We start from the raw sequence: 22,431 nt of genomic DNA, 5'->3' as shown, positions 1-22,431 counted from the left end.
GTCTACAGGCGACTTCAGATGTTTTATTCTTCCTGGGCTCCCCCCCAGTGGAGGGCTCAGGCAAGAGAGGAAGGGAGAGGCAGAGGAGGGGAGAGATGCAGAGGAGGGGACGGAGAGCGGGGAGCGAGGGGGGCTCTGCTGTTTCCTCAGAGGAGAGACAGGAATAGTGTCGGGGTCGTGAGGTGTGTCTCGAGCAGCCCCAGGATTAGGGCTCCCTCCACTGCCTTCTTTCTGTCACCCTCTGGCCATTCCCCAGGGGGAATTTGTGAAGAACATCCCCATGAACCACGGCATGTACACGTGGCCGGATGGCAGCATGTACGAAGGCGAAGTGATAAACGGCATGAGGAACGGCTTCGGCATGTTCAAGTGCAGCACCCAGCCTGTGTCCTACATCGGCCACTGGTGCCACGGCAAGAGACACGGGAAGGTAGGAAAGGCGGCCACGAGGCAGGGTCCCACCCGTGCATGGAGGAGCAGACACGGAGGGCAGGGAGCGGGGCGCTGTTGAGGGTGTATTGGCTGTTCATTGAGGCGAAATTTACATCAGACGGAATTTACCATTTTAAAGCATACAATTCAGTGGTCTTTAGTACATTCACGGTGTTGTGTGGCCATCACCGCTATCCCCCAAAATGTTCATCACTTCAAAATACAACCCCGTATCCATTAGGCAGTTACCCACATTCCCTGCAACCACGGGTCTGCTTTCTGTCTCTATGGGTTTACCTATTCTGGACATTTTATATAAATGGAATCATATAATATGTGATCTTTTGTGTCTGTGATCTTTCACTTCGAGGAGTATTTTAGAGGTTCATGCATGAAATCAAATGAAGTTGTCAGCACGTCCTTCCTTTATATGGCTGCATAACACTCCACTGTTACTATTGACCGTAGTTTATCCATTCATCTGTCGATGGACATTGGGGCTGTTCCCATCTATTGACTATTACGAATAGTGCTGGTGTGAATAGGTACGCAAGGATTTATTTGAGCACTTGTTTTCAGTTCTTTGGGGTGGATACCCAGAAGTGGGATTGCTGGGTCACGGGGCAACATTATGTTTTAACTCTTGGAGGAACCACTAAACTGTCTTCCATGGCAGCTGCACCATTTTACATCCCTGCCAGCAATGCAGGGTGTGTTCACTTTTAACCAAGGTGGCTATTTTTGGTAATTTCGTTTTGCTTTTGTATAGGATGATAAAATACTGTGGCAACTTTTGGAATTTTTAAAATATGTGGTTTTTAGAAAATGTCATGAGCAAAGTCTCCATTATGATCATCACTGGTTGAACATTCACAGGCTGGAACGTGTCACTTGGTGTTGTCACCAAGTCTGCTGCTGTTACCTCCAGGATGGCGCAGTATCACATATGGATTTTTAAACAACTGGGGACTCCTCTTTTCTATTTTTAAATAATTTGTGATTGCCTACTAAGATGAGATAAATGCCCTAGTTTATTTTCAAACCCACAAGAGTATTAATAAATGGGTGGCGTCCGATGCAGTGTTCAGAAGCTCCGCAGAAATCGGTGCCTCTAACTCAAGTAGTGCTTAGGAAGAAGCAACGGACAAGGAGAGACAGATCTGTGACCAACCCCGAGAAATCTCTGAGGTTCTGGCTCTGGAAGTCTTTTCATCTGAGCAGCACTGACAGTTCAATCCCAGCTCCTGTCTGCTGATCTAAAACATAATGGATTACATGCGTTGCCTAAGTGTGACATTGACTTCTGCACAGTCAATACTTATTAAATTCATATATTTTTATCTTTACAATTAACAAAGCATTTGTGTCGTGAGGCTTGATTTTTAAAAATAATATTATTTGTTTTAGGGCTCCATTTATTATAACCAAGAGGGCACCTCTTGGTACGAGGGAGACTGGGTTCTCAACATCAGAAGCGGCTGGGGAATAAGATGGTAGGTGTGAGCACTGCCGCCTTTGGGTCGGGTGAGAAAGTGTCGGTGCGCCCAAGTAATGTTCACTTCGGCTGTTTAAAGATACAGTGCAGTGCTCGCTTTGGCAGCACATGTACTAAAATTGGAATGATACAGAGAAGATCAGCATGGCCCCTGCACAAGGATGACACGCAAATTCATGAAGCGTTCCATATTTTAATAAAAAACAAAAAAAGGTACGGTGCAGAAATTGCAGAGAACACATTTTTTCTTGAAGCAGAGTAGAATATTTAAATTAATCCCAATATAATCTCCATAATGATTATATTCTATGGAACATTTAGAAAAACACCCTATTAAGTGATATCTAAGCATACTTTCAATTTATTTATTTTATTGTATTTATTATTTATTTATTTAGAGACAGAGTCTCGCTCTGTCACCCGGCTAGAGTGCAGTGGCATCGCCATAGCTCTCTGCAACTTTAAACTCCTGGCTTGAAGCCATCCTCCCACCTTGGCCTTGAAAAATGCTAGGATTACAGGCAAGAGCCACCGCACCTGGCCTGACTTTATTATGTGTAGAAGTCGCCTTTCTTTGTTATCTATATTAATCACAGATCCTCCAGTGTTGTATGCTTTCTGAAGAATGTTGACACATTTGCTTGATTTTTAGATTGAACTGATAGAGTCAAATATTTTAAGGACTAAGACATTTTGGCGCAAAATATTAACTCATCATCATATGATAGGGAATTATTTTTAAAAGATCTTAAAACCCCAGTCTTATCCACTTTGTCGCCTTACTAAATAATCAGAAGGTTTAATCAAGTGATTTATTCTGCTCCCTACGATGGTTATTTTTACCTACCACAGGACTACCCATTGAATTTAAATCCAGGGCAGAATGTATGGGTGCAAGGGTTGGATTTCTTCAAAGGTGGGGGCGGGGGGGGTGCAGAGTTTAAAAGAAAGTCTTGAAGGTAAATGTTGTATATGACGTAACCGATTGCTTTCCATTGCTTTATTTTGTCCTAGTTACAAATCTGGAAATATATACGAAGGCCAGTGGGAAGACAATGTACGCCATGGGGAAGGGAGGATGAGGTGGCTGACAACCAATGAGGAGTACACCGGCCAGTGGGAGAGGGGGCTCCAGGTGCGTGCCGGCCAGTTTCAGCTGCTCATACCCGGATGGGGATGCTCCGCTATCCTCAGCACATGTGTTACTGGGAATGATTCCGTACAGCAATCTGAAATCTATGCTCTGCTAAATTTAGAAACTGAAATTGCTATGCACTGGTCTCAACCGTACTGTTACATCATGGTCTTAGTCTTCTCTAATGGTCTCACACACAAGCTAGATCACTCATATAAGTGGAATCCTACAGTATTTATCCTTTTGTGACTGGCGTATTTCACTCAGCATGATGTCCTCAAGATCCATCTATGTTGTAGCACGTGTCAGGACTTCTTTCCATTTTAAGGCTGAATTATGCTCTATTGCATGGATATACCACATTTTGTGTATCCATTCATCTGCCCACGGACACCGTGGTTGCTGCTACCTTTTGGCTCTTGGGAATGATGCTATGAACATGGGGTACCGATACCTGTTTGAGCCCCTGCTTTCAATTCTTTTGGGAATAACATTCCAAGTTACAGATACTATCTTATTGTTGAAAAAACTGTATATGTATTTTTATATCCCTATAATGTTTATGTATTTATTTATTAGAGTAAGGTCTTGCCCTGTCCCCCAGAGTGGAGTGCAGTGGCATGATCATACCTCACCGTAACCTTGAACTCCTGGGCTCAAGTGATCCTCCCACCTCAGCCTCCTGCATAGCTGAGACTATAGGCACACATCATCACGCCCAGCTAATTTTTAAATTTTTTTGTAGAAATGGGGTCTCACTGCGTTGCTCAGGCTGGTCTTGAACTCCCAGCCTCAAGCAATGCTCCTGCCTCAGCCTCCCAAAGTGCTGGGATTACAAGCATAAGCCACCTTACCTAACCAACATGTTGATTTAATATGTACACTGTATGTGCTTAGGGAAAATACAGGTGAATTCTCAAACCTAATTCGTGGTTACCTCTGGAAAGTGGGATTGAGGAGGGAGGTACTTTTTATCAGTCTGTGTATTAAAAAATTAAAACTTAAAATAATCATTATCAAGTCAAGCAAGTTGTATATACTATCTTCAGTCTTTATATCCAAGCTTCAGAATAGGTGTTATTTCTGTTTTATAATTGAAGAATTTAGGGGGCTTAAGTAATCTGCCTTAGATTAAAAGACTGGTTAGTAAGTATCTGAGCTGAGATCGAAGCCAAGTCTGTGTGACTCCAAAATCTATGTTCTTTGCCTCTTCAAATGATCATCGTATTTGTACTAATTTTAGGTGGATTCAGGTAAAAAGAAGAAGTATTTTGAGCATTTCTGATGGCAATTTGCTTCTTTTCAGAATGGCTTTGGAACACACACATGGTTTCTAAAGAGAATCCCCAACTCCCAGTATCCTTTGAGAAATGAATACGTAGGAGAGTTTGTAAATGGCTATCGTCATGGACACGGAAGGTTTTACTATGCCAGTGGAGCCATGTACGAGGGAGAGTGGGTTTCCAATAAAAAACATGGCATGGTGAGTATAAACCTGTGAAGATTACATTTTAAAGATTATGTAAAGCAGTTGAAATATATCATTATCTAGTAAATTGCATTATCCACTGTGCATAGGCTAACTTACTGTCTTGTTTAGGTGATTACATGAATTTTAAAATATTTCCAACATATCACTGATTTCCTGTACATTTAGTGGTTATTTAATATGTTTTTGTTATGTGTATGTGTGAGGGTGGTTTTGGTTGCATGTAACAGACGATCTAACCTAATCTGCCATTTATAATAAAGAATAATGTGGGCTTCAGGATTGGTTTGATTCAGTGATGTCACGATTTCTCTTCCATCTACACAATATCTCCCACCATGTCAGTTTCACCCTTGTACTGCCCCTCCCTCATGACTGCAAAACGGCAGCTGTGGTTCCAGGTTTCACATCCACGTACCACACTAACTAGAAGAAGAGAAAAAACGCTTTGCCCCAGAAGCTCTCTACAAATGTCTTTTGTCTCGGAGCTGAATTGAGTCATTTGTCCACCTCTAAATCAGTAACTGACAATTGTCCTGGCTTTGACAAATATTAATAATACCAGGAGAGTCCCTATTGTGTGATGGGCACTCCACTGGTCACTATCAAAGTTTAATAGGACACATTCTATGATCTAGAGGTGCTTAAAGTTGAGGAGAGGTTGTGGGGCAGGTAGAGAGGAGATAGAGGAGGAGGAGGAGGAGGAGGAGGAGGAGCAGGAGGAGAGAGGATTTACACAGCAATGTGAGACTCTAGGTGCCTGAATATATGTGGCCTGTGTATCTGCAAAACAAACAAAAAGCTCCAAACCCTTGAAAAAGCTATTGATGTATATTTACCAATATTTTTCTATAATAAGAACACTTCTTAAACTGCAAAAAGTTATTTTTCTGTCTGCAGGGCCGATTAACTTTTAAGAACGGGCGTGTGTACGAAGGTCCATTTTCCAATGACCACATAGCAGAGTTTCCAGATCTCAAAGTTGAATTCATAAGTTACCTGGACCTGTGCTCGGAAGATTCCCAAAGGGGAAGGCCACACAGATCCTCCGCGAGTGCTGGTAGGGAGCGTTCCCCCGTCAGCTGAAAACAAGTTAGTCTGTTTTTACCTATGGAGTCCACGCATGAAAATACTTCTGAAAACAGAATGCTAATACTTCAGAAAATACAAGTTTCCTGTAAACAGTTGCTTTCTTGGCAGGTTTTTTGAATATTCTTATATCACACTTTGGTGGAAAACCATTTTGATAATAACATTAACAATTTTAACATTGTTTCATTTGCTAGAAATCATCAGGAAGCTCGATGGCAGTGAGAGCCATTCTGTGCTGGGCTCGAGCATCGAGCTGGATCTAAACCTGTTGCTGGACATGTACCCCAGGGCAGACCAACCAGAAGAAAAGAAGCAGGTAAAAACCTTTCCGTTGTTAACAATGTAGTCTTGGGAAAATACAGCCGGCGACGGCTACCACGTACTGAGTGTCTGTTATGTGCCTGATGGATGCTTTACATGTAGTATGCTGTTTACAAGCAAGCAGGCTTTATGAGAAAACAGAAGCCAGGGCAGAGGGACGCGGTGAACGATCCAGAGCCTCAGAGCCCACCCAGGTCCTGCCAGCCGCACACCCAGATGGGTCTGCGGGCCCAGGCTGTGGCCACCTCCTGTGGGACATTCGTTTTCCTTTGCATTATGTGGACTGCTAGGGTTCAAAAGAACTTCAGCCATGCCCTTAGAAATCATTAGAAATCTAGAAATTCTTACAGAAAATCACGTGTCCTTGAACTTCATTTGATTAGCATCTGGCAAATTACAACCACCAAACTACATTTTAGTACGATGGCTCCTGCTTTTCCCGGGGGTTGGAATGGTTCTTTGGTGAAACTGTTGCTGAAGGTGGTGGTTCCTGGAAGACAACCGTGGGGACCTGAAACTGCGAAGCATCCTTGCCCCCTTCTGCTCCTAGTCACTGCCTCGCCTGCGCCCAGGCTGGCCCCACTCTGTGGTCCTCAAGATGACCTTCTCCACCCCCATCCTCCTGTTTCCTGCCTCTGGGCCAATGCTGTAATTCCGGCTCTTACTATCCCTCACCTCTGCTGCAAGACTCTTGTTAAAAATAGGAATCTTTATTACTTTCTCTAATCAAAAAAGTAGTACATGATACTTGCAGAAAATACCGATAAGGAAAAGTAAAAGAGAATCTCCATCAGACAGAATCTTGTGATTGTCTTTCTAGATTTTTACTCTGCAGACGTATATAGAAGTGGGATCACGGTATTCATATAATCTCCATTTTCATGTAGGATTTAATGATAGCTATTCAGTGCTATTAAGTATTCTCCTACAACATAATTTTATTTATTTATTTATTTTGAGACAGAGTCTCACTCTCTTGCCCAGGCCAGAGTGCTGTGGCATCAGCCTAGCTCACAGCAACCTCAAACTCCTGGGCTCAAGCAATCCTCAGCCTCCCAAGTAGCTGGGACTACAGGCATGCGCCACCATGCCCGGCTAATTTTTTGTATATATATTTTTAGTTGTCCATATGATTTCTATTTTTTTTAGTAGAGACGGGGTCTCGCTCTTGCCTGGGCTGGTCTCGAACTCCTGAGCTCAAACAATCTGCCCGCCTCGGCCTCCCAGAGTGCTAGGATTACAGGCGTGAGCCACCGCGCCCAGCTTGCAATATAATTTTAGATGAATAAACTAACATACTCATTTACCAAAAAAGGAGGGAAGGAGGGCTCATGTTGTTTCTGTTATTTCCCTGCCATCCCCCTAAATTGTATGTATCATTCATTTTCTAGTTTGGAGTTCTTTCTGTCAAAGCATGTGGGTCTTATAAAAATTATGTATTTTAAAAATACATCTTGACTGTTTTATAATTACAAAAGTAACACATGCTCTTACAAAAAAAATCCAAACATTATAGAAGTATGTGACACAGAAAGTGAAAGAATTCTCTAATTCCACACTTTGCAAATACTTTTAAACATTTGAAATGACTGTACAATAGTTCATTATATGGACATATGGCAATTTAGTTAGCAAATATTCCGTAGTGATTTTTTTTTTACTTTTTGAGATGATTTCAGACTTACAAAAGGATGACAAAAATCATTGTTTCCATCTACCTTTCACCCAGCTTCCCCTAATGTTACCGTTGTATATAACCGTGGTACACTTATCAGACCCTAGCAGTTAACCTTGCTACACTAGTAACTAAACCACAGACTTTGCTTGAATTTGGCCATTTTTTCTCCTAATGCCCTTTTTGGTGCCAGGATCCCACTTTTGCATTTGGTGTCTGTCTCCTTAGCCTCCCTACGTCCGGAACAGCTTTTCCACCTTTCACTGCCTTTCATGACCGGAAACTTTTGAAGAGCACTGGTCAGCTATTTTGTAGAATGTCCCTCCATTTGGGTTTATTTGATGTTTTCTCATGATTATTTGTATTTATTATCTGTTGTTGGCATCGTTTTGACAAAACGTGGGTGTCTTTTTTTGAGCAGGGGCTCTGGACTATTCTAGTTTCAGCCACAACAAGCTCAAGCAAGCACACAGTGGTCCTCTAAGCCTCCGAGCTCTCCTTTCTCATTCACACCGTTGCCTCTGCTGTCAGTTCCATGTACCTCGTTGGTATTCAGGGCCTGCTGTGATCCAGCGCCAGCTCATCTTGCCAGCCTTCATCAGTTCTCTCCTCACCATGAGCTCACATGGTACCAACACGAACATGGTGACACTTTGCTCTGGGCATGGTTCCAGATGCCTTTAATTCACTGAATCCTTCCAGCAGCCTCTGGGGCAGGTGCTGTGGGTGTCCCACATTGCACATGAGGGACTGAGGCAGAGAGAGATGACAGCCTTGCTCCAGGACATGCAGCCCTACTACATTCTGGGAGCACCCACCCTGGCCGCCCCCAGCCCAGCCTCCCCTCGGTGCCTGCTCTCCACGGAGTCCTGCGCATTTTCCCACTCTCCCAGGCTCAGTTCAAGTGCAATGTCCTCCAGGAAGCTGCTGATTTAGAATCCATCTCTCCTTTCCTCCTGGCTCTGTCCTAGTGATGATACTTCCTTATTGTGCGTGTATATCTTGTCGTCTTTACTGTATCTTAAGCTCATGAAGACAACTTCCATGTTGTGCTCTTAGAACAGTGCTTTAGATAGGGAAGACTAAATGTTTGTACAATTGAATTTTAAAATGCAGGAATTAATACTGAGAGCATCATATGACTGATGCTGCTGCCTAGCTAGGGCTTTTCTGCCTCCCTGGGGACCCCATATACTGTTCTTTGCAGTCTCTGAATGTTTCATTTATGCGGGTGAGGCATGGGGTGAGACATTTTGGAGCCCAGGACACTATTCAGGCTGCAGGGCTGCATGTGTGGGGAATCTGGGGCAGCGTAAGGGCTCCAGGGTCCTGGAGAAAACACGAGAAAGTGAAAGGGACAGAGAGGGAAGTGAGAAAGCAATCAGTGTGAGTATCGAGTATTTCAGACTTTCAGCCTCAGGTATGATGTTAGCTGCGTGGTTTCTGTACATGCCATTGACCAGGGTAAGGAGCTTCTTTCGGTTCCTATTTGCTGAGGGTGTTAATCATGAATGGATGTTAAATTCTGTCAAATGTATCAATTGCTATGATCATGCAGTTCTCTTTTGGTTTATCAATATGGTGGATTACACTGATTGATTTTTCAAATGTCAAACCAGCTTTGCAATCCCAGGACAAACCGCACTTGGTGTTCACGTAGTATTCTTTTTATGTATTGCTGGATTCAGTTTATTTTGTCGAGGATTTTTGCATATATGTTTACGAGGGATATTGATCTGTAGGCAGCACAGTTTTATTGCGGCCCTCGAGACAGGCTGCCATCCCATGGCAGTATCAGAAGAATTCCATTTTCTTTCCAGATAACCACATATTTGTTTACTGTTGGTCAGAAATTGCATTTTATTGACCTGGCAGAAGGAAATATCTATTGAGCTCACAGGTAAGAGGTAAATGCCGTTACTTTACATGTGTTATTTAATTTCAAAAACAGGTGTTGTCTTACATTTGTGCTTATTAAGTAGGATTAAGATATGCATAATCACTTCTTTTCAGGCAGAGTATGCTGTCTTAAGAAATATTACAGAATTAAGAAGAATCTATAGCTTTTATAGCAGCCTAGGATGTGATAACTCTCTGGATAACACCTTTCTGATGACAAAGCTTCACTTCTGGAGATTTCTAAAAGATTGCAAATTTCATCACCACAAAATAACTCTTGCTGATATGGACAGGATATTAAATGGTGAGTATTCTAGGTCCTTCACCTCTTATGGCTTAAAGGACAGTATAACATCGTATGACCTGGAAACCAGTAAAGTAAGAGATGTTGAGGGACTGGGAAGGCCAATGTTGGGAGAAGTGTTCCGGAAATCAGCATATGGTCTTGTTCTCAAGGTGCTTGCGTTGTACGTAAAGAGACAATCTTGTAAAGTAACAGCAACAGTTCAAGACCGGGTATAGCAGGGGTCAGCAAGGTATGGCCTGTGGGCCAGGTCCAGCCCAGGTCAACCTGTTCTTGTAAACAGAGCTTTACTGGAACACACCACCATGCCTGTTTGTTATGTATCATCTGTGGCTGCTTTTGCCTCACGACACCAGCGCTGAGCATGGCGACAGAGACTGTCTGGACCGCCAAGCCTAATATAGTTAACAGCCGGCTCTTCACAGAAAAGTTTGCCTACCTCCTCCCACCGCTGTCTATAGCAAAAAAGCACTAAATTTTCAGGCCAGAAGCAGGGAGGATCAGCGAGGGCTTGGAATAGTCTAGAAAAGGCTCTAGGTAGTCTTAGGATCGGTGTTGATTTCAAGTTAGAAAGTTCATGTGATAAATGCAACAATTTTGAAGGTTTTACTCCTTTCAGCTGAATTCTGAGAGGTAGAACTGAAAGCCTTAAATTATCTACATGAAAAATAAAATATTAAGTGTTTGAAAAGTACATAAGATCCACTTAGAATCAGCAGCACGAATCAAATTGTGGCTCAGACTACTCTGGAAAACATTGGGACAAGGTATCTGACAAGTTTCTTGTATAGTAACCAGATAGAGATCTTTCACCTGGGACTTAATTTTTACCAGGATGTTTACATATGTTCGCATGTTCTCTGGGAAGTAAGTACTCTATCACATTCAGTTCTTTGAATTGTGTACCAGGAGCAAATCAAATAGAAGGCTCTAGAAAATACTAGGCCTCCTCCCCATTTTTTCATTTTAGCCAATAAGGACATACCAGCTGAGGACATTCATTCTCCATTTACAACCATACTTCTGAGAACGTTTCTGAACTATCTCCTGCAGTTGGCTTACCACATTCACCACAAAGAGTTCCAGTAAGTACCACCGTAAGGAAGGAGACGGGCAGAGTTAACCTGGAGTGTAGTTATCACGTTGTCCCCTTTTCTTCAGCAGTCATTGTTTTTTACATAGTCTTGAAATAAAGGAAGAAAAACAAAACTTTCCCACAAATATTAACCACCAACCTATGAGATACCAGATCAAAACTCTGAAAACCCTTCACATCTGAGTTGTTTCAATATTGCAAATACCTCTTGGGGTTTAATTCAGAAATAAGCCTACTCTTCCTTTTTAGGTCAGAATTTCCTGTTTGTCTTAGAGCAAAAGTAATATTATGTCTTTTTTTTTTTTTTTTTTTTAAAACAAAAAGCTTTTTGTTTTGAAGTAATTTTAGATTTATGGAAGTGTTGCCAAGTGAGTTAGTACCTTCACTCAAATCCCCCGAATGTTAACCTCTTACATAACCATGGAATGTTCATCAAAAGTGAAGAGGAGACACGGCTATAACTGCACTGACTAAATTACAGACGCTATTAGGGTCTCCCCAGGCTTTCGCTGATGTCCTGTTCCCAGATCCAGGGTGCTACACTTTGCTGTCACGTCCTCTCAGTCTCCTCCAATATGTGACACTTTCTCAGACTTCAAAAAATACTGGCCAGTTATTTTGTAAAATGTCCCCTTATCTTGGCTTGCTGATGTTTTCTCATGGCGACACTGAGGTTGTGGGTTTCGGGGAAGAATGCTGTGGAGGTGAGCTGGCCTTCTCATCATATCGTGTAGGGTGCCCGATGTCACTATGTCTTACTACTAGTGATGTTGACCTTGATCACTCAGCTAGAGTGGTGTCGGTCAGGTTTTTCTACTGTAAACATACTATTTTTATTTGTTAGAAGCAAATTATTAAGTGTAGCCCACACGCAAGGGGCGGGGTATTAAGACCCAACTCCTGGAGAGAGGGGTAATTATGATCTCTTTTTAATCACAGGAATAGAAGCCCATCGCTTTTTTTGTGTTTTACAAAACTGATGACTGAGAACATTCATCCAAATGCCTGCCACGTCAAAGGTAAATACCAAAACAATAGGATTCATATTTACCACCATTTTTTTCAAAATATAAATGTGTAATCATTTTTTGAATGTTGTATTTTTAGGCCGTTTATTCCGTGAGCAACAGCGGACGCTCTACTCGATGAATTACGTCGATAAATGCTGGGAGATCTATCTCGCTTACTGCAGACCACACACGGCTCCGCCCCACGAGCTAACAATGAAGACGAGACACTTCCTCTGGATGTTGAAAGTAATCACTTAAGTTTGATACTGGTTTTATATTTATAGGCATTTTGATTTTAAAGAAAGGCAAGATATTCCAGCTATGATATACAAATAATGAGGTGGAAATTTGGGGTGCATTTTCATGGGCATTGAATCTCTTTTGGCAGAAGAGAGTGACTCAAATGGTCTGCAATGGTGGAAGGAACAGAAATGGGTCACCTGGCTAATGTGCTCACACACAAGGGGAAGGGGACGGCCCGTTACCTACGGTATCGTTACTCCTGCACACTCGGGCATTTAAAGGAAGATGAGGGAACGTTTATTCTATTTTATGGAATGAAGTGTTTCCCAATCCTAAAATCACAGTAAAGCCCATTGAAATCTTTAAAAAAAAAAGATAAGGAAAGGAAGGAAGGAAGATGGAAGGCTGAATGTCATTTAAAAAAAATTATTCATTGAAAAAGTAATTTTTAAAAGTTATTCATTTGGAAAATAGTAACATTTTATTTTTACAGTGGTCTCATACCAATTATTGATAGTTTTTTGTTCCATGATACTTTTGATCAATGCTTGTAGGAATACAAATGATGAAACTAGAAGAAACGAATAGTAATGATAGAGTGCTTTAAAAAATTTAACACTGTTGTTACATATGAAAAAGTGACAAAAACCTAGTGTCTAACTATAGGAAAATAGTTGGTTAAAAGCATGCGATTGGGGCCGGGCGTGGTGGCTCACGCCTGTAATCCTAGCACTCTGGGAGGCCGAGGTGGGCGGATCGTTTGAGCTCAGGAGTTCGAGACCAGGCTGAGCAAGAGCGAGACCCCCGTCTCTACTAAAAATAGAAAGAAATTATATGGGCAGCTAAAAATATATATAGAAAAAATTAGCCAGGCATGGTGGTGCATGCCTGTAGTCCCAGCTACTCGGGAGGCTGAGGCAGTAGGATCGCTTAAGCCGAGGAGTCTGAGGTTGCTGTGAGCTAAGCTGACGCCACGGCACTCACTCTAGCCTGGGCAACAGAGTGAGACTCTGTCTCAAAAAAAAAAAAGGCATGCGATTGGGGTGATGGAATATTATACAGCTGTTTATTTGTTCACCTTCATGGTCATTTATCATGGAAGAAACTAGGGTCATCTGTCCCTTCAGGGTAGGTCAGGCACCTTGAGTTTGCTGACTGCATCCTCGTGGTGGTGTTTAACATGCTCTTCTTCCTCCCACATTTCCAGTGAGTGGTAGGTAGTCAGAGTTAGGGGCTTGACTAGAATCAAGTGTTTTGTTTCCGACGCAGCCACAGGTGGCGCTGTGTCCGTCTTACTTCCCTTTCCCTGATGCTGAGGCTGATCAGTGGGTTCGCATGGTGTCAGCATGATCCTCCCATTAGAATGGTTTCCATAAACCTTTGCCTGGTAGCTTTAGCAACCCCCAGAGGTCATTGCTAATGACCATTATTTCACTAGGAGTTGTACAATGGTAATTTTCTAATCCTGTTATTTCTTCTGCATTTATTCGCTGTGAATCTTAAAGATAGAACTTTACTTGTATTCATCAGATATTTGAGTACTCTGAAATACAGTCCATACAGGAGAGATAAATGTTTTGTTTCCATTTATTTTCAGAATAAGTTGATATCCTAGCAATTCAAAAGTGACTAATGAGCTTTAAAAAATATTATTAATGCCTGGATGTATATAATTTAATGTGTTTCAATCCATTACAGTCATTTTTATTATTTTTCTTTGAGACAAGGTCTCACTCTGTTGCCTGGGCTAGATACAGTACAGTGATGTCATCATAGCTCACTGTAACCTCAAACTCCTGGGCTCAAGTGAGCCTCCTAAAGAACTGGGACTGTAAGTGCATGCTATCACACCCAGCTAATTTTTCTAATTTTTGTAGGGTTGGGGGTCTCGCTGTGTTCCTCAGGCTGGTCTTGAACTCTTGGCCTCCCAGCCTATAGAGTTGTGTTAATATTTCACACCTGGATCAACTACTCCCCATTTTCTATGTCCTGTGCTTATGCCAAAAAAATGCTTTACTAATAGAGGGACTAGGTGACGGATAGAGGTAAATACCAATATAAATTCAGGATGCTTTTCAAAATTATCAGTTCTTAAGATATTAATTTCTGGTACATTTTCTTAAATTATTGTACTGATATAAATTGATGTTAAAATATAAAGGCTGGGTGTGGTGGCTCACACTTGTAACTGAGGTGGGAGGCTCGCTTGAGCCAGGTATATAGAGGTGTTTGTAATTATAGACAGTTATGGTTTGGTTGGTTCTTTCTTTTACAGGATTTTAAAATGATAAATAAAGAATTAACACCAACCAAATTTGTGGAGGTAATGGCAGAGGATAGTCCGTTCATGTCTGATGGCATTGACAGCAACTTTGAACTTGAGGTTTGTACAGAGTCCTCAAATGGTACAGATTCGATTTGCCAATGAAAATAATCTGAACTCAGATTCATAAAACTATATATTCTTGATTGCATTAGAAAGTAGAGGTTACTGTTAAAAAGAAGGATGTTTCAGATGTCAGGAAGTAATGATGAATAAGAAATGAACACCCCCATGACTCGTCCACCCCCAGGTGTGTCACGGTGAATGAGACCCTCTGTGTTTTCTTGTATTTCAGTTGGTTTTCCTGGAATTCTTTGAAGCCCTCTTAAGCTTCGCACTCATCTGTGTTACTGACCAAATGACCAAATCGTTTATGAATGTTCCAAATGATGATTTGTCTGGAAACAAATATTCGAATGTTTATACAGCAGCAAATCAGGTAACAAATATCTTAGAATTTACAGAGCAAGAAATGGTTTTATTCTTGAATGGTTATGATATCATCAAAACTATCTTGGGCTTTTGTAACCTTCCAGGAAGTAATTTAAAACTTAAGAAATAATTTGTCATTTCACATTTTGAAAGGGAATGTACTGGTGTTTTTTCAAGTTAGGGAAAATGTGTTTTGTGGCCATGGCCCAGGAAGTAGAGTCCTGGCCACAGCAGTAGAGATACCATGATGAAGGCAGGGGTCTAGGTGGACCACTACACCAGATTAGATAACCCGAGGTATTTTATTACGAAATGTTTTCTGTATCTAGCATTTGTGAGAGTGGAAAGCCTGTCCCAGAGCAAATTTCTCAAGGAACAGTTTTGGAATGCACACGAGATGCTAAACAAGTCCCCGAGGACAGGGCTTGCTCACAAGGATGGACGCTCCAGGCTTCACTGTGAGACCCTGGCAGAGCAGGGATGCTGTTGGCAATTTATGAAGGATCCAGCCACTGGGTCGAATTGAGACAAATCAACTTTTGGTGGGGGTTTCAGTTTGGTGGGCTCCAAGGATTTCTGGTTTTTGAGACGTGCACTTGGAGCCACAAGGGAGAGTCTTGGGGGCCTAGTGAGCCCCACTGCTGGGGACCTCTTCAAAGCTGTGCATGTGAGCAACTTTCTCACTGTTGTCCAAGGGGCATCTCTTACTGCAGATACCGTGGATATGCCTTGGATTCCCTGTGGGGAAGCCAGGGACTTCCTGTTCAGTCCCAGCACCTCACTGCCCACCCCACCAGCCTGATATGCCTCCTCTAGGTTGAGGAAATGACTGATGGCTTCTCCATGTCACCTGGGAGCCTGGCTATGGGCCACAGGCTGGGTCTGGGGCTCTGCTCTGAGGGAAATGAATCATCCGTGAGTTCATGGATGGCGTCACCGTGGGTTTCAATGACAGGAGTGTGAATGTGCTGGTCCCAGGAACATCCTCAGAAACTGTCCAGGTTTACTCTTGCTCTTTCACATGGCATTCTGGTGGCTTCTGTGTTCTTTTTGTAGCCTGTAATAGTAATTTGGTCCAAGGGTCAGTTCCTGTCATCTTGCGTTGGAAAATGGATGCTCATGTCATGCTCCAAGTGGACCACTGCTCCCTTCTGGCCAGTTTTTTTTTGGTGTAGTATTTAGAGTTCGCAGAGATGCTCAGCTCACAGCAATTTCACATATTCCAGTGATCCGGGGAAATAAAGGTGGAAGGATTTTTTCCAGAGAGGCAAGAGCTGGATGGAGGAGGAGAGCACCCGGGGACATGCAGAAGGGTCCTCGAGTTGTCAGCTGCATGCACTGACGTGTGCACGCTCGTGAGAGAACCACTGGAGGCAAGAAAAGACCCACCGGAAAGAAGTGGAATAATCCTTAGGACTCGCACAGGGCTGGGACTAGTTTACATTCCCAAGGGCCGGAATGGAGAATCCTTACAGTGAGTAACGGGCATCGGGGCGAGCACTGGCAGGGCACTGCTGCAGCACGCAGGTCCTAGGGCAAAGGCTGCTCTGGGTCCCCTGACAACGCTTAAAAAGCAAGACTCGAAAGGATCAAACTATTTCCAAGTAACTTAGAACAAAGCAAAAAAAAAAAAAAATATTTAAAGGAATGCTAAACATTTGCAGCACTCAACAATGTCAAATTCAAAATTACAGCATCTAATGATAACAGCAGGCATGTAAGGAAGCAGCAAGTCTGACCTGTAATGAGAAGACGGGGTCGGCAAAAGCACACCCAGAAGCGACACAAATACTAGAACTCTAGGACAAGTACGTTCAAGGACGCAGAGGAAAGCACGAACATGCTAGGGAGAGCCGTTACTGATGAAAATCACTCTGGATGGAATAAACAACAGATTAGACTCCACAAAGGAAAAGATGAAACTTTGAAGACACAGCAGTAGAAACTAAAGCACACAGGAAAAAAAACGCTGGGAAAAAATAATCAGTATCCGCAGGCTGTGACACTTTAAGCAGCCCTAATATATGTGTGTAATTCACATCCCAGAAGAGAGGAAACAAAATTATTTGAAGAAATAATGGCTGAAAAATTTCCAAAGTTGATGAAGACTATGGATCCACAGATCCCAGAAGCTCAACAAATCCCAACAGAAGCAATATGAAGAAGACTATATCGAGGAAATTAGAACCAAAATTGCTCTAAACTAGTCATAAGGAGAAGATCTTACAAGCAAGCAGCCAGAGGTAAAAGACACGTAATGCACAGAGGTACAGAGAGGCACAGAGACGGGAATGACAACAGACTTCTCGTTCTAGTGGAAGAACATCTTGAAAGTGCTCAAAGAAAAAAAAAAAAAATCCTGTCTGCCTAGAATTTTTGCCTTTCAAAAGTAAAGGTGAAGAGAGAGAATTCTGGAGGGATGGCAGCCTGAAGCACCAGGAGTCTGGCTCCCCACCTAGGCAACAGTCACACTGGCAGAATCTGTCTTGTGTAAGTCTTTGGAACTTTGGAGTTTGTTGGAGGCTTGTAACTTCCAGGGGGAAGCCTCAGAGGTCAATTGTGGTTAATTTTGGTCAACTTCAGCTCCTAGCAGCTACACACCCCACACCCTCAGCACTGTGTCGGGCAGCTGTGCACCTGTCCCTGGGGCAGCCTGCAGGCTGTTTGTGGGGGCCAGGATAGGCACCAGGGACCTTGCCCTCCAAATATTTGGACCTGTGTTCTGATTGCTGGTTTTCTGCTTCTGATCACAGAGCTGCAGACACAGAGCAGGCAGCCATCGTTGTACCCACTGTGTTTGCAAGCTCCTCTCCCCGACTCGAGTGACTTCCAGGGGATTTAAAGGGCCAGAATTCACCCCCCCCCTTCATTTTTTCATTTTTTTCCCCTTTGGGAGCCAGACATTGAAGTCTAAGACTTTCAAAAGCAACTACCCTTAGGGGGGAAGTTAGGAAGTCACTGTATGCCCAGAGAAAGGTGAGGCTTGTAAAAGACCTGAGAAGATCTTAAGTTTACACCTCAGGCTGATCCTTGGCATAGAGATAGCCTATGTTCACTCAATTAATTGTTATAAAAAAATCTGATTCCCAGAGTTACCACATTATTAGATTCATTTCGCCAAAAAGCAGAAGGCCTATAAAGAAACAGGGACATGTGCTCCATTCAAAGGAAAAGGTAAACCAACAGAAACTGTCCCTGAGAAAGACCAGACAGCAGACCTGTAGGACAAAGACTTTAAAACAACTGCTTTAAAGATGCACAAAGTTGGCCAGGCATGGTGGCTCACGCCTGTAATCCTAAAACTCTGGGAGGCCGAGGTGGGTGGATCGCTCGAGGTCAGGAGTTCGAGACCAGCCTGAGCAAGAGCGAGACCCCCATCTCTACTGAAAATAGAAAGAAATTATCTGGACAACTAAAGATATATACAGAAAAAATTAGCTGGGCATGGTGGCACATGCCTGTAGTCCCAGCAACTTGGGAGGCTGAGGCAGGAGGATTGCTTGAGCCCAGGAGTTTGAGGTTGCTGTCAGCTAGGCTGACGCCACGGCACTCTAGCCTGGGCAACAGACTGAGACTCTGTCTCAAAAAAAAAAAAAAAAAAAAAAAAAAAAATGCACAAAGTTCTAAAGAAAGGTGTAGAGAAAGTCAAGAAAATGATATATGAACAAAGTACAAATATCAACAAAGACATGGAATACCTATAAAGAAAAAAATTCTTGAGCTGGAAAGTATAACAATAAAGGAAAAATTCACTTGCAGGATTCAAAGGCAGACTTGAGCAGGCTGAGGAAGGAATTGGGGAACTTGAAGACAGGGCAATTGAAATTATTGAGTCTGAGGAACAGAAAGAAAAAAGACTGAAGAGTGAACAGAGCCTAAAGGATGCACCATCAAGTGGACCCACATAAGGATTGTGGGAGTTCCAGGGAAATACAAATAAAAACCACTTCACGCCCAGTAGGTTGACTGCTCTCAAAAGGATATGGAGAAATTGGAACCCTTGTGCACAGTTGGTGGAAATGTAAAATGGCACAACCACTGTGAAAAATGGCAATTCACTTCTGGGTATCTACCCAAAAGAACTGAAAGCTGGGTCTCGAAGGGGTGTTTGCACACCCGTGCTCCCAGCAGCACTACTCACAATGTCTACAGTGTGGAAGCAAGACAAATGTCCATCGACGGATGGATGGATAAGCAAAAATGTGGTTTATCCATACAATGGACTATTATTCAGCCTTAAAAAGGAAGGAATTCTGACATATCCTGCAAGATAGATGAGTCTAAGACATTACTCTAAGTGAAATAAGCCCGTCACAAAAGGGCAAACATTATAAGATTCTACTTATATGAGGTACCTAGTGTTGTCAACCTCAGAGACAGAAAATGTGGAATGATAGTTGCCAGGGGCTGAGGGGAGGTGGAAATGGGGAGTTATTATTTGATAGGTAGAGTTTCGGTTCCGCAAGACGAAAAGAGCTCTGCAGATGGACGGTGGTGATGGTTGCACAACAATACGAATGTGCTTAGTGCCACTCAACCGTGCACTTAAAAATGGTTTAGATGGTGATTTTTGTTATGTATATTTTACCATAATTAGAGAATTAAAAAAGTGAAGGGAAATAAAGACTCCTCAGACATACAAATGCTGAAAGAATTCATTACCAGAAGACCAGCCACTAAAGAAAGGTTAAAGTAAGTCCTTCAAGCAAAAGGAAAATGTTATCAGACAGAAATCTAGATCTATACAAAGGCAAAGACAACTGGAAATAGTAACTTTGTAAATAAATACAATTTTTTCTTTGTTTTGAAATCTCTCGAGAATTGTTTAAAGCGACGATAATAACAGTGTTTGTGAGGTTTATAACATAAGTACGACAACCATAGTGCAAAGACTAAGAGAGGAGAAATGGGCGTTTAGCATTTTAAGATTCTTATGCTAGATGTGATGTGGTATAATATCACCCGAAGGTAGACGGTGCTGAGTCAAAGAAGTATACTATACATGTCGGGAGTAGTGCTGCACGTACCTGTAGTCGAAGCTACTTGGGAGGCTGAGGTGTGAGGATCGCTTGAGCCCTGGAGTTCAAGGCTGCAGTGAGCTGTGATGCACCACTGCTCCAGCCTGGGTGACAGAGTGAGACTCGTCTCTTAAAAACAAAAAGTATACTATAAATCATTAAAATACTAATAAGGTATGATTAAAAACAAAGAGTTATAGTCAATAAGTCAGTAAAGGTGATAAAGTAGAATTATAAAAAATGCTAAATTAATCCAAAAGAAGGAAACAAATTGCAAGCAAACAGCAACACGGTAGATAATTGCTTTAAATGTAAATGACCTACACAACCCAAATAAAAAGCATAGATTGTCATATCAATTAAAAAGTCAAAATCTACACACTGTCTACAGTAAAACCATTTCAAGTATAAAGACACAAGAGGTAAAAGTATGGAAAACACACTATTCAGTGAAAGCTTAGGTGGCTACATCAATATCGAGCAAATTAGATTTCAGATTAAAGGGTATTACCAAGGACAGAGTGTCACGTCATAGTGACAAAGGGGTCAGGGAAGTAAAAGGACATAATAATCCCAAAGGGGTATGTATACTATAGCAGAGCTTCAAAGTACATGTGAAAACTGACAGAATAAAAAGAGAAAATAGACCAATCTACGATGATAGATTCAGCCCTGCTCTTAATAATCAGCAGCATATAGAAGCTTTGAATAACACTACTGACCAACTTGGTCTAAATGCCAACAGCAGCAGAACCCATGCTCTTTTCCAGTGTACATGAAACATTTACCAAGACACATTATACCCTGAGTCATAAAACAAGTCCAGTAGTCAAAGTCTGCAGACAGCCCACCGAGATAAGCAGATCATTATCATATCCATACAATGGAGTATGACTATACAAGACAATAACTCATGCTACCTGCAGCAACATGGATGAACCACAAAATAATTATGAAAGAATCCAGGCAGAAAGGGTATATAATGTACTATGTGATTCCATTTATATAAAATTCTAGAAAGTGCAAAGTAATCTGTAGTGATGGGAAGCAAATCGGTGTTTGCCTGGCAATAGGGGAGAAGGATGGATTTCGAGGGGTGCAAGGAAACTTGGGGGTGGTGGACAGGTTCACTGTCGTGACCAAAGGTGATGGTCTCACAGGTGTAGACGTGTCAGAACTCATCAAATAGTATCCTACATGTGTAGTTTATTATATATCAGTTATACCTCATTAAAATCATGTATGTGTATATATGTACACACACACACACACACACACACACACACACACACACATATATATCCTTATGGAAACCAGAAATCCTTTGATGTGTTTGTCTCTGCTTAGGGCACCCAGAACCGGAGTCCAAGTGCAGTTACAAGCCACGAATCTGATCGCGGTGGCAGTGCCAAGTCATCTTCCAGCAAGTTGGGACTCTTGCCTGATATTAACAAAAGAAAGAAATCAGAGGTTTGTATTTACAGCTAACCATGTGACAGTTGTGGTGTCGCCCACGACTGAGTGCCGACTATGTGGACCTGGCCAGGAACCAAAGGCCCATTCCCTTACCGATTTTTAGTGAAAAAGGGAGAGGACAGCAAGCAAATGATAGTAGCAGCTAACATTATGGGGTGTTTACCAGGTGCCAGGCAGTTCCTAGGTATTAGCTCATCGAACGCCCCCCAGCAACCTTCAGGTACGTTTGCTATCTCTAGGAGGGGAGTGAGACACAGAAAGGTTAAGAAACTTGCCCGTGGTCACAGAACCAGTAAGCAGTGGAGCTGGGGGTTTGTACCCAGGCAGTTTGACTCCAGAGTTTGCACCTGTTACCACAAGCTGCACTTCACACTTACGAGGTCTACGTGCTGGAAGGGCATCTGGCCGAGGTGGGGCCCTGGCTTTTACTTTGGGTGGGACAGGAGCTCTCTGAGCAGAGGCGTCAGTAGGCTCTCTGTGGTGTCGCTGTTGACAAACCAGTGAGGTAGCTCTTGGCACCATCCCGGCTGGAGGTGACGGTGTCTTGGACTAAGGTGGGCTCTGGTCCAAGGTGTTCTGAAGGGTGTGGGGTCTGCAAGGGAAAGAGAAGGCAAAGATGATTCTAAGGTTTTGGGCCTGAGCAATTAGAACAGAGCTGCCATTTATTATGGGAAGACTGGGACAGTTTTGGGGGCAAAACTAAGGAGTTGATCTTGGACATGTGAGGCTTAAGGTGCGTGATTAGAGCGGTGACAGTGAGTGGTGTGTGGCTGGAGACAAGACTGGAGACAAGAGTTCAAGGACAAACTCTGGCTGGAGGTAGAAGCGTGGGAGTTCAGGCACAAGCGTACGTGAATTTAAGCACAGTTAATTCTACACAATAAATCCTTTCCCAACAGACCCAGGGGATGTGTTTCAGGTCTTTGAGGTTTTGAGGGGAAGCCTTTCAGTACATGTAATAACTCTGTTATTAATTTAATAGTATAAATAT

The 22,431-nt window shown here is 42.5% G+C and overlaps 1 protein-coding gene and 1 non-coding gene across 2 annotated transcripts in view; both read left to right on the top strand.

The window, feature by feature from the left end:
* Positions 1–22,431, top strand: part of RSPH10B (radial spoke head 10 homolog B) — a 45,959-nt gene that overhangs the window by 12,361 nt on the left and 11,167 nt on the right. The window contains exons 5-17 of the mRNA XM_069485855.1: positions 257–430; positions 1,840–1,925; positions 2,942–3,062; positions 4,369–4,545; positions 5,452–5,611; positions 5,838–5,959; positions 9,653–9,842; positions 10,813–10,927; positions 11,878–11,957; positions 12,046–12,194; positions 14,467–14,574; positions 14,810–14,953; positions 21,312–21,432. Of these exons, the coding sequence (XP_069341956.1) occupies positions 257–430; positions 1,840–1,925; positions 2,942–3,062; positions 4,369–4,545; positions 5,452–5,611; positions 5,838–5,959; positions 9,653–9,842; positions 10,813–10,927; positions 11,878–11,957; positions 12,046–12,194; positions 14,467–14,574; positions 14,810–14,953; positions 21,312–21,432 (1,747 nt within the window). The remainder of the gene's footprint in view (positions 1–256; positions 431–1,839; positions 1,926–2,941; positions 3,063–4,368; positions 4,546–5,451; positions 5,612–5,837; positions 5,960–9,652; positions 9,843–10,812; positions 10,928–11,877; positions 11,958–12,045; positions 12,195–14,466; positions 14,575–14,809; positions 14,954–21,311; positions 21,433–22,431) is intronic.
* Positions 2,017–2,123, top strand: LOC138394904 (U6 spliceosomal RNA). Its single transcript, XR_011235422.1, has one exon. It is a non-coding gene; the product is annotated as a U6 spliceosomal RNA (small nuclear RNA).

The sequence above is a fragment of the Eulemur rufifrons genome, chromosome 14, assembly GCF_041146395.1.
Source record: "Eulemur rufifrons isolate Redbay chromosome 14, OSU_ERuf_1, whole genome shotgun sequence".
Classification (NCBI taxonomy): Eukaryota; Metazoa; Chordata; class Mammalia; order Primates; family Lemuridae; genus Eulemur; species Eulemur rufifrons.
This window is presented reverse-complemented; position numbering and strand designations above follow the sequence as displayed.